Raw genomic sequence first — 10,654 nt, 5'->3', positions numbered from 1 at the left:
GGAGGAAGGAGGAAGGAGGGAAGGAGGGAGGGAGAGCGGGGATGAGAAACGAACCCCGCGGAGGGCGTCCGTGTCATGGGCAGAGAGAGGTTGCGATAAAAGGCTGCCGCTGTCGCTGTCGGGGCTAGCGGTAGTAGTGGCAGCGGTTGGAGAAGCGGGTGCGGGGCAGTCGGGGGTGTCAACGACCATCCACCCCTCTTCCTCCCTCTCCCGTGGACTGAGGACGCGATGGGGAGGGAAGCAGGGTAGACACGGGAGATGGAAGGAGGAAAATCGTGAGGACTTCTTTATTGAGACACACACAGGCATGAATGGAGCATACAGGTAGATCCAACATGCAAGGAAATGGTAGTAGAAGCAGGGAGCAAGTGCAATATGCCTGAACTACAGACCTTGCCATCGATCCTGAAAGCGATGCCTGTCCGACTTCAGCCGATTTTTCTTCTGTATCTCGACCATCACCATTGGGCTGTCCCAATGCTCGGAGCCGTGCCTCTCGCATCGCCTGCTGATCCATGATGCCACCCTACACAAAGAAAAAGCAGGAGGTACCTAGGAAGAAGGAGGTTTGAAGTATTAGTAGGGGAAAACTTTATGTTGACGTCGGTAATGATGAATTCCCACCGATCCATTTCTAGAAACCGCCCATCTTCCACATATAGTGTTTAGATCTTTGCGTTACTTCCTCTTTGAGCCGACCTCGACGTGAAAACCAGAACCAGGGGGCGGGACGAACAAGTGCGCCCGCCTTGGCGCAGGCAGTTGACAGTGGAGAAGACTGTAGCTGTCCTCGATGGGGTGATCACACCCCGCAAATGACCAGCAAAAGCATTGTATGTGCACCAAAATTAACCCTCGTCACGGTAGCATGTCCCGGTGGCGTTGCGCGTTCATTATCAATGGCAGGGTAGAGAGCAGACGGGGATTGCGGAACTGACCGACACGCCCCCCACTTGACTACCATGTAGGAGTCCTTCTATTCCTGAGGCACAGACAAATAACACACACTACTACCACCACCCACAGCCGGTACAAGTATAGCTACATCCTTTTCAACGGCTTTTGCATTGGCTCGAGAGATAATCTCGCTTTCAACTGGATTAAGCACATATTTTTGCAGACGACCTTGAAGCCGCAGGAGGTTATAGTCTGGCCCGGCCTCTATCACTCTTATGCAATCACGCTTCCCCCCCCGTTCTAAAGTCTTTCGAACCATCTTCGATAGGCATACGCCTCAACCCTTTCCACTCCCTCCATCGGCCTTGCTGTCCCATCCTACTTTCGAAATGACGAGGAAAGTAGACAGGCGGACGTACGCAGTCACGCGGCGGTTGAGCCGGTGGCATCGGCATGAGGTAAAATGAACCACGCGAAGTGCCTGATTCATGGTTTTTCTTTAGTCTACGGACTCATTAGTTTCATCACACGTGTGAACGTTTCTCGTCCTCCACTAGTCTAATTTCGTTTGGCCATATTTCTTCTTCAACCTCAGGACGAAATGATGATGCTGGAAGAAATGCAACGACATGAAGAAGAACAGCGACGAATGCCGGTGGTTGTCGTCAGCCAGCATGCAAATTCAGACACAGGATCAAAGACAAAGCCGGTGGTGATGTGGGGAAAGGATGGGGAGTTACAGTTTCCGGGGCGGGAAGAAGGGAGTGGTGACCATGGAGGGACAGGAGCGGCGGAGGTCAGAATGGAGGCAGGGATTACCCGAGCGCACAGAAGAAAAGGAAGACAACCGAGAAAGGATGAGGAGCCGCCAGCCGAGACATAGGAGAAGGGACATGGGCGTTGATTGATGCTCCTGGACGGGGTTGGGTGGAGGCGGCAATGCCAGGCTCGCGGCAAGTCGTCGAGAGTCTGAGAGACACCTGAGCACGGACGCCGGACAAAAGGCCCTCGGCCTCCCCATGGGCCGCCTCGATCGTCATCGCCCAGCAGAAAGGAAAAGCTTTACCGGCCACCGATCATCGGGCGTTGAATGAGGTTGTGCGTGACAGCGACGTCCATCACCCGACATAGTCGCTAGATTCGTGCTTGGACGTGTTCAACGGGGCTCGATACTTTGCGGTGACGGGCATCCTGCTCGCGTATCATGAGACAGAGGGCGAGGCGGATCCGGTGGAAAAGACGGCGTTCGTTCGCAAGTTTAGAGAGTACGAGTTCCGCAGAGCAATGTTCGGTATGAGAAACCTGCCAGGATTGTGGAGGCGATTAGCCGACCTCGTATTTCGAGGACTCACGTGGAAAATCCGGGTAGTCTTTTTCGACCCCAAGCTTGCGCGTAGAAACTCGTACCGACCGAGTATACACACCAAGGCCGTTTGCTCTATCGAGTCTGCCTCAATATCTATCTGGTGATACGCGGACAGGATGTCCATTACCGTGGAATACTTGACCCCCTTAAAAACGTCCAAGCACGAATAATAATAGACTTCGCTGGAACGCAACATCTAATTTTGGCCCGATGATCGATTGCCAGTCGACCTATTCTTTGCTGCTGGACGATGACGGTTGGGCGGCTCATGGGTGGCCGAGGGTCGAGAAACATCGGAAGGAAAGAAACGTGGGAGAGGGACAGCGCGGGTACCTGCTGGCATTTCTACTTTCCGTAAAAAAGCTGCGCCCCCATCCCTTCCTCCCTCGCCTTCTCTCAAACCAGTGCCCCCTCCTTCCATTCCCTCCCTCTGCCCCGCCCTCCCTCCTCCAGCCTCTGCTTCCTTGACCAAGCCCCAAGCGCCGAGACAGGGATCTGCCCTTCCTTTTCCCTCCTCCTTATGCAGAGACTATCCCGACCACACCCCCCGCGATACGCGCGCCAGAGTTCCCCGTCACCAAGGACTGCTCGTGCCCGCCCTGTGCGGCAGAAGGGGAAGGAGACGCTTGGAGGGGCGAGACCTGCGACGATGACCTCCATCGTCACCCTTCCTCCCCCCCCTCCCCTCCCTCCCTCCCTCCCTCCCTGCCTGTCTCACCGTCCCAACGTCGTCCCTCCTGTGCCTTGATCACCACAGAGCGACCGATGACCGAATGCGCCCCCATCAGGCGCACGTGCTTGTCCTGCGTCGAGGGGGAAGGGGAGGGAAAGTGGAGGCGCCACGACAGCCCTAAGTAAGGACCCAGTGCCCCGCACGTGCTTCCCCTTGCTTGTGCCCTTTTGTGGCCCTCTCGCTCTCCTCTCTCTCTTTCTTGTCGCCACTGCCATCGGACAAGACACAAGCCCTCTTTCCCCTTCTTTCGACTTGCTCCCCTTCCCCTTGCCTTCCATCCCTCATCCTCCCCATTGCTACCACATGTCGCCCCCGCAAACAAGCCCGTTCCCCCCTCCTTCCTCCCCTCCCTGGCCCCTCACCTCCACACGGAACTCCGCCTTTCCTTCCCCGTTGGCCTCGATGTTGCCCAAGTCGCCCGCCATCCGCTCGTCGTCGTCCGGGGCCCCGTGGGCCTTCCCGAACGGGTTGAAAATGCCCCCTGCCGTGTCCAGGTTGTGTATAATGTGAAAAGGGTGTGGTGAGAAAAGGAGTCTTGGGAAAATTCCGGAGCAATGCTGCGTGTCACGCGGGGGGGAACGGCTCCGGCGAGCACATGGAGGCCGTAGCCTGCAAGACGATAACACGCCAGAAGAGGGAACGACCATACAGAGCCAAGGCCCGCACCTGCCCCAGCGAATCCCTCTGAAAAATCTCCAAAGGTATGGATGTGCAGACCGTGTCGTCCCTGTGCGCATGATGATAGTAGAACGAGAGAAGGCCTTGAGGAGACTGGGCCGCCTGTCACGGGACCCTTGAACAATGCGTCCACATACCGGTGCTAGGCCCGTGATGACCCCGTCCAGGATTGTGGGTGCTGTCTCTGACGCCTGTGACCATAATGGGAAAATACGACGCCACACATACGTAAAATTAGTGAAAGTCCCGAGCCGCCCTCTGCCAACCGTAAGTACCTGCTCGAAGCGAATGACCCCCTGGATGGACGTTTCTGTGTCACCAGGAGCACCGCGGATGAGTGCCACGCATCTGGCCATCGTTAAACCTTGACGTAAATTTAGCACCACGCGATTAAATAAGTGAGAGGCTTTGTGAGCAAGAAAGTACGGGTTTAGAACAGGGCAGAGGGGAGGAAGGGGGGAGGTCGAGAGGGTCCCGGAGGGCTTACGACAGTCAGAGTCCAGATTTGAACACAATTTATGCCTGCGCCGCACGACCTCGTCGACGCGCATGGCGAGGGCTAATGAGGCATTGATATAGTACGCATGAAGCGTCATTGACAAGTGACACAGCTGGATGATAATCGTTGCCTCCGCACAGACCTTCACACAATGAAGCGAAGCAGAGAAGCGAGGCTGTCGATGCAAGTAGCACGGTCAAAGGAATATACGACCCAGATTTTTACCTCCGCACAACGCTCAATTGCAATCCTGCACCTAACAGTCCACCCGGCCAAAGCTTTTCAGTTGGTCGTTTCTATGGCGTTTACGGCGCAGGAGTGGACGGAGGAATATGGCCGGGTGAAGACTTCTGCCATAGATCTACGCGCCTCGTTCGCAACCCCTTCGTCCTCTTCTTCCAATCCATCGACGCAACAATTGGCTAATCTAGAGCAGAGCGTCGACAAGCTGGACTATCGATTGGGAACCATGGAGCAAAATCCTGGGCAATTCGGCATGTGAGTGCGACAAAGTAGAGGCGAGGCGCACAGAGAGAGGGAGAAAGTCCATTTTGATGTTTATCACACTGATATTGTACCGATAGATTTCAAGCTATGCTCCCGTATGAAAGCCATTGAAACGGATCCGCGAGGCAATAACAGACATGGGCAGGGTGTGTCGATTTGTTGTGGTCGGCGGATGCACAGTTCTCTTGACGTCTTTCTTTTTGTCTCTCCTACTCTCCCTCCCCTCCTCGCTCCCTTTTCCCTCTTACCCTCACCCCTCTCTGCTTTCCTCCTATCCCTCCTCCTAGTTCCCAATCGGACGTGGTCCGTCGTCGAGAGCTGGTCAAGGGGTTGCGTCATCAGCTGTCCCTCCTTGGCACCAGCAGCCACGGCACCAACGGCCTGGTCACTGGGACTACTCGCGACGGCTCGGCGGCTTCGGGTGGTGGAGGAGTACCCGGAGGCCTCCGCACCCTCGCACAGCAGCGTCGAGAGATCATACACGAGCAAGACGAGCTCCTGGAGGACCTGGGGAAGGGCGTGGACCGGCTGAAAATGCAGGGCCTGGTGATCCGGGACGAAACTGGGATCCACCACAAGCTGCTGGAAGACATCGACGGGGACGTGGAGGCGGCGGCTTCGTCTTTGCGCATGGAAGCTCGACATGCCCAGCGGATACGCGAGCAAAGCACGGTGTGTCGTTTGTACATTTGCATCGCTATTTTGCTGATCATCTTAGTCCTGCTCTTGGTGATTGGCTTCACGTAGCTGAAAAGGGCAGGTTTGGGAAGAACAACGAACGGGTTGCTTCAAGAGCAGACTTTGTAAAGAAAGAATGAAATTTCACAGATTCCTTTTGATTGTTTTACTCCAAATTCATGGCCCCTCCTCCCATAGCAACGGGGCAGAAAGGAGGAAACTTTCGAGTGAGGCAGGTTTACTTTTTCTTTCCTTTTGTTTCCTTCTCTTTCGGAAATGGCTTCCTTTTGTATCAGCCCATAATGTCCGCTATGGGTTGCGCATGGATTTTACTAGTTACATAATGTCAAAGTGCAAGTGACTGAAAGTGATTTGATCGAAAAGCTAGCTGCTCAAGACGCATCCAAAGAAAAAGAAAAATATCTTCGAAATGAAACTTTCCCGTCTATCATTACACTAAACCAAATATTTGTGAGACACATTTTCGTCTTTTTTGTTATCTCTATTTGTACCGACGCGCACAAAAGAGCGAGGTGCTGTCCGTTGACGCGGTCGCTATCGCCTTCGTAAAACCATGCACCACCTTTTTTTCCATCACTCAGGCATTTTTGGTTTTTATTGTATATCACACAAGTGCTTGCTCCAAAGCGCAGGTTTGGGATAAATTCCTGCTGACGCAACGCGCGGACTAAAGCCATCGCATCGGCAGATACCCGGGCACGGACCTTGGTCAGGGTTGCGTTGGCCGAATGGCAAGGCAAAATATGCATCGATAAAGCTACAAGAATGGTACAATGGGTTTCCGGCTTGCGAAAAATGATTTAATTCATAGCCACCATGAACAAGGATAACTCCGTCCACCAGGTCAGTATCCGACTGCTCGCTCCCCCTCCCTTCCCTTGCTCACCCTCAGATTCATCCATGATCTTGCCCGCAGGTTCCTGATACACCCGTCCTCGTCGATGCCTTCCGCAAGTATCACTGCCCCGCCGTCGGAAGCCGTGCCCAAGCCCTGTTTTTCCTCTCCCATTACCACGCAGATCACTATCAAGGGCTGAGTATGGAGTGGTCCACGGGTGTGATATATTGCTCAACCATCACAGCCCGTCTTTTGACAAATATCATGGGTGTGCAGGCTCAATACGTGCGCGCCTTGCCCATGCATGAAGAGGTGCCTCTGCCATGGAATCCGGGGAGGGGCGGACGCGAGGAGGGAGGTTTGAGCGTGACGTTGCTCGACGCTAATCATTGCCCGGGGGCCTGCATGTTGCTCTTCAGGGTCCGGACATGCCGAGGAAGCAATACGGGGTGCAACGGTGACCACAGCCGTGGAGCGGAGGTCAGTGGGAGGGAGAGGGACGACGAATTTACGCTTCATTTGCACTGTGGGGACATGCGCTACCACCCCAGAATGCTGCACTACGCCGCCCTCCTGCACGACACCACCGCCTCCCATCCTCCGCGACCGGCCCGTCCTCGCAAGCTCGACACGATCTACCTGGACACAACCTATGCGCACCCTAAACACGCCTTTGCTGCTCAGGAGGATGCGATCCAGAGCGTGGGAGACTTGATCTTGGCCCGCCTGAGGAAGGAAGGGAGGGAGGTCGCACCCGGCGTCCCTCCTACCACAGCCACGACCTCGAATTACCCAAAGAGAGGGACCCTAGCCAGGCAATCTTCTCCTTCTTCCATCACGTCCTCTTCCCCTCCCCCTCTCCCTCCCTTCCTTCCTCCCCCGTCCGCCCCTTCCCCTCGCCCCAAGACCCTCTTCCTCCTCAGCGCCTACAGCATCGGCAAAGAGCGTCTGCTCCTGGATGTCGCTCGCCGCACCCGCCTTCCCATCTATGTCGACGAGGCGAAGATGAAGATACTGGAATGCTTGGATCTGCCCCCCTCCCGCCCGCCCTCCCCCCCTTCCTCCCTCCCGCCCTCCCCCTTCACCACGGACAAGACGGAGACCTGTCTCCACGTCTGCCGCATGGGATTCTGCGGGGAGATGTGGCCCTTTTTCAAACCCAATTTCTCCAATTTGGAGAAGAAATTGGAGGAGGAAGCGAGGGAGGGAGGGGGCTACACACGTGTCTACGCCTTCATCCCTACAGGGTGGGCGGAAAGCAGCAACTTCAACCGGCGCAACGCCGTGCGGGAGAAAGGGGGGGGGGGTCGGTGGAGGGAGGGAAAGAGGGAGGGGGGAGGCGAGAATCAAGGTGCAGCTGATACCGTACAGCGAACACACGCCCTTCGCGGATTTATTGGACTTTGTCGGGTATTTGCGACCGAGGCGGGTTGTGCCCACGGTGTGGAGCGACGCGAAGGAGAAGGACAGGATCCTCCGACGCTTTCGAGGGGTGCTGGACGACGCGGAGGGGAAGAGAGCATTTCTCTCCTTGTTCGGGAAGAGGGGGGGGACGGAGCGCGGGAGGGAAGAAGGGAGTGAAGGGGGGAGGGAAGGAGGGAGGGAAGGGCCGTCGGGACCAGGGGAGAGCGGGCAGAGCAAGGGGGGGGCGGACGCAGAGAAGGACGTGGCGGGCTGCTCTCTGGTAGAGGAGGAGGAGAAAGACGAGGAGCAGGAGGTTGTGGTACTGGTGGAGCCCAATGGGAGGGAGGGTGCTGGGATGAGGGAAGGAGAGAGCGGTCAAGAGAGAGGCGGAAGCGGGAAGGGTGAAGAGGGGAGGGGGGACGGGAGTGTCGTGGACGTCGAGGGTGAGGGCGAGGAAGACGAGGTGAAAGGGACAGTGACTCATAGAAGTGTCGATGAGGTGGAAGCCCTTGCATGTGGTCCTAGGGTCTCCCCCTGGCAACGCCGAGAGCGAGGGCCTCTATTACAAAGGGCGACGACCGGCACCGAGGAGAAAGGATGGGCGTGCAAAGCCTGTACATACGTGCAGCAGCACACTGATATGCATTGTATATTGTGTGGGACTAGAAGACAGGAGGATTCGTGGGTGGCAGAAGATGAAAAGGTGGTGCAGGGGCAGGGACGGGGGAGGAAGGGGGTTGCCGGAGGCGAGTTTCTCGTTGGGGGCGAAGAGGGATTGAAAGGCATGAAGCAGCGGGCCTACGCCGCGGATGATAGCCATTGCACATCAGTTTTGAAAGACATGGGAGGCAAGACAGAAATTGAAGACACCGTAGCGCACAACAAACGTCAAAAATCTCTCTTGGCCTATTTAAGAAAAAAATGAAAAAATCCACTTAAAAAGTCAGGGCGCCCGCCCAAGATATGAAAATTGACATATCTGTGATCCACATTATTTTATTATCACGGCTGTGATTCAAAAGTCGGCCTCTAGGTCCCTAGTACCCCTCGCGTAGGACTTTTCTCCGCAACAAGATCGGGGACCATCGAGCAAGCCGCTGGGAAATACGACCCGGAGGAGAGAGCTTCCCAACGGAGTCCAGTGCCGGTAGGAAAAAGTAAGCCAACACCCAAAATGGCTCACAATCCCCACCGTGAGTCTCCTAGTGGCTGCCTATACACATCAAGTCTGTGGTGTAGACCGGCAGGGCGCGGCCGGGGTTTGTTTGGGTGCACTCCTCCCCGCGACTGTCAGCGCCGCTGCCAGATGAGCCGCTGTGAGCGGACAAGGGGGAATCGCTTAAGAAGTCCAGACACCGTCCGCGAGTCGAGGCCTCTCCGCTCGAAGCAAGGCGTGACACGCATCGTGTGCATCTGCCTGGAAGGGGGCTTGCGTGTCGGAAAGGCTCAAAATGAGGGGGCGGCTATGTGTGCCCGGTTTCGCAAAAATGCTTGCTCTGCGGTTGCGACGTGCTCTCTCTCAGGAAACGTTAAAGCTCTGTTCCTTGCTCGGACAGCGCCCGATCGCGTGGCCGCTCCGGCCAGAAAGATAAAATGTAGTTGGGGGGAACATTGCGACTAGGCTACAGACATGGGAATGTCACCTTCCAATCGCATGGTGATGTTGGATTGATAGCAAAGCGCTTGCACGACTCCTCGTGCCTGAACGCAGCGGCCCGCTTTACCCCGACCCGACTGCACCCTTTTGTTTTCACTCTCCGCAATATCTGGTAGCCTTACCGTTCTATACGATCTCTTCCATTTCCATTCTCCTCTTTGCATACCGCACTGCTCAGTCTTGCCTTGTACGCGCGGATACTGACCGGTGCGAGGTAGAGCACGACTGCGAGGTCATCGTCTTTGAGGACACGCTAGACCCAGGGTGCAGCCATGTCGGCGGGCGTTCCCCTGTCCAGCACCGCCAGCAGCGGGCCTCTGTCTCCCCGTGGTAATTTTTCCTCCGTGGAGGAATACGTGGAGTACGTGGGGGGGCAACGAGCCATCAAGAAAGTCCTCATCGCCAACAACGGCATTGCAGCCGTGAAGGCGATCCGTTCCATCCGTCGGTGGGCCTTCGAGACCTTCCAGGTGGGGAGAGCGGAAGGGGAGAGAGGAGGCGGATGGGGATGGAAGGGGGAAGGGGAATGTTCGAGAGGGCTTGGAGGGCGGGAAAGGATACCCGGGTATTCATTTGCAGGACGCGAGCTTGGAATGGAACCGCTTTATGCGTGCGGAACATGTGAGCAGTGTCGAGATGCAAGAGCTAGTGTTGTAGCTGACTTTGCACTTACCCGTTCCGGTCCACTGGGAAACCCTCCCTTCCTCCTTCCCTCCTTCCCTCCCTCCCTCCCGCCCTCCCTGGTATCAGGATGAGCGAGCCGTCTCCTTCGTGGTGATGGCGACACCAGACGACATGCGGGCCAATGCCGAGTACATCCGTATGGCCGATGAGGTGGTGGATGTGCCCGGAGGTGAGGATCGCAAGGGAGGGAGGCAGGGAGGGAGGGAGGGAGGAAGGAAGGAAGGAAGGGGGAGATGGTTTGTTGACATGGCCGATGCGGAGGTCTGTGGAGCGAAGAAGATTCTTTCTGGAAAGGCGAAAGGAGGAAGACGGGGCCGGGGAGACATGCGTCAACCTGTCCGGTTAATCCCTCCCTCTTATCCTCCCTTCCTCCCTCCCTCCCTCCCTCCCCGCCCAACCAGGCTCCAACAACAACAACTACGCGAACGTGATGCTGATCGTGGAAATCGCCGAACGGTGGCAGGTGGACGCCGTGTGGGCGGGCTGGGGCCACGCGAGCGAGAACCCCCGACTCCCGGATTCCTTGGCGAAAACGGACCGGAAAATCGTGTTTATCGGCCCGCCCGGCGCCCCCATGCGCGCGTTGGGGGACAAGATTGGCAGCACCATCATCGCCCAGTCGGCCGGCGTGCCGGTGATCGCCTGGAACGGGAACGGGATCGTGTGCGACTACGCCACGGGCGGGTAGGGAG

The 10,654-nt window shown here is 56.5% G+C and overlaps 4 protein-coding genes across 4 annotated transcripts in view; 2 read left to right on the top strand and 2 right to left on the bottom strand.

The window, feature by feature from the left end:
- Positions 1-1,018: 1,018 nt before the first annotated feature.
- Positions 1,019-2,599, top strand: NGA_0570100 (uncharacterized protein). Its single transcript, XM_005855788.1, has 2 exons — positions 1,019-1,355; positions 1,493-2,599. The coding sequence occupies exons 1-2, from the start codon at positions 1,173-1,175 to the stop codon at positions 1,778-1,780; spliced, it is 471 nt and encodes a 156-aa protein (XP_005855850.1). The 5' UTR covers positions 1,019-1,172; the 3' UTR covers positions 1,781-2,599.
- Positions 2,592-4,040, bottom strand: SODC (Cu/Zn superoxide dismutase). The gene is made up of 5 exons (XM_005855775.1): positions 3,950-4,040; positions 3,812-3,865; positions 3,663-3,723; positions 3,359-3,477; positions 2,592-2,862 (listed from the first exon to the last, which is right to left on the bottom strand). The coding sequence occupies exons 1-5, from the start codon at positions 4,028-4,030 to the stop codon at positions 2,782-2,784; spliced, it is 396 nt and encodes a 131-aa protein (XP_005855837.1). The 5' UTR covers positions 4,031-4,040; the 3' UTR covers positions 2,592-2,781.
- A 1,993-nt stretch (positions 4,041-6,033) lies between these two features.
- Positions 6,034-6,433, top strand: NGA_0569600 (dna cross-link repair protein snm1; the record flags this gene model as incomplete). Its single annotated transcript, XM_005855783.1, has 2 exons — positions 6,034-6,222; positions 6,296-6,433. Coding segments are annotated over exons 1-2 (165 nt in total), but the record flags the coding sequence as incomplete, so codon positions are not given.
- A 770-nt stretch (positions 6,434-7,203) lies between these two features.
- Positions 7,204-10,654, bottom strand: part of SODC (Cu/Zn superoxide dismutase) — a gene marked incomplete at its 3' end in the record, with an annotated part of 5,437 nt that continues 1,986 nt past the window's right edge. Inside the window, exon 5 of the mRNA XM_005855776.1 lies at positions 7,204-7,296. Within this exon, the coding sequence (XP_005855838.1) occupies positions 7,204-7,296 (93 nt within the window). The remainder of the gene's footprint in view (positions 7,297-10,654) is intronic.

This window comes from Nannochloropsis gaditana, assembly GCF_000240725.1.
Source record: "Nannochloropsis gaditana CCMP526 unplaced genomic scaffold scaffold099, whole genome shotgun sequence".
NCBI classification, from domain to species: domain Eukaryota; class Eustigmatophyceae; order Eustigmatales; family Monodopsidaceae; genus Microchloropsis; species Microchloropsis gaditana.
The sequence above is the reverse complement of the archived record's forward strand: the minus strand, read 5'-3'. Positions and strand labels throughout refer to the sequence as shown.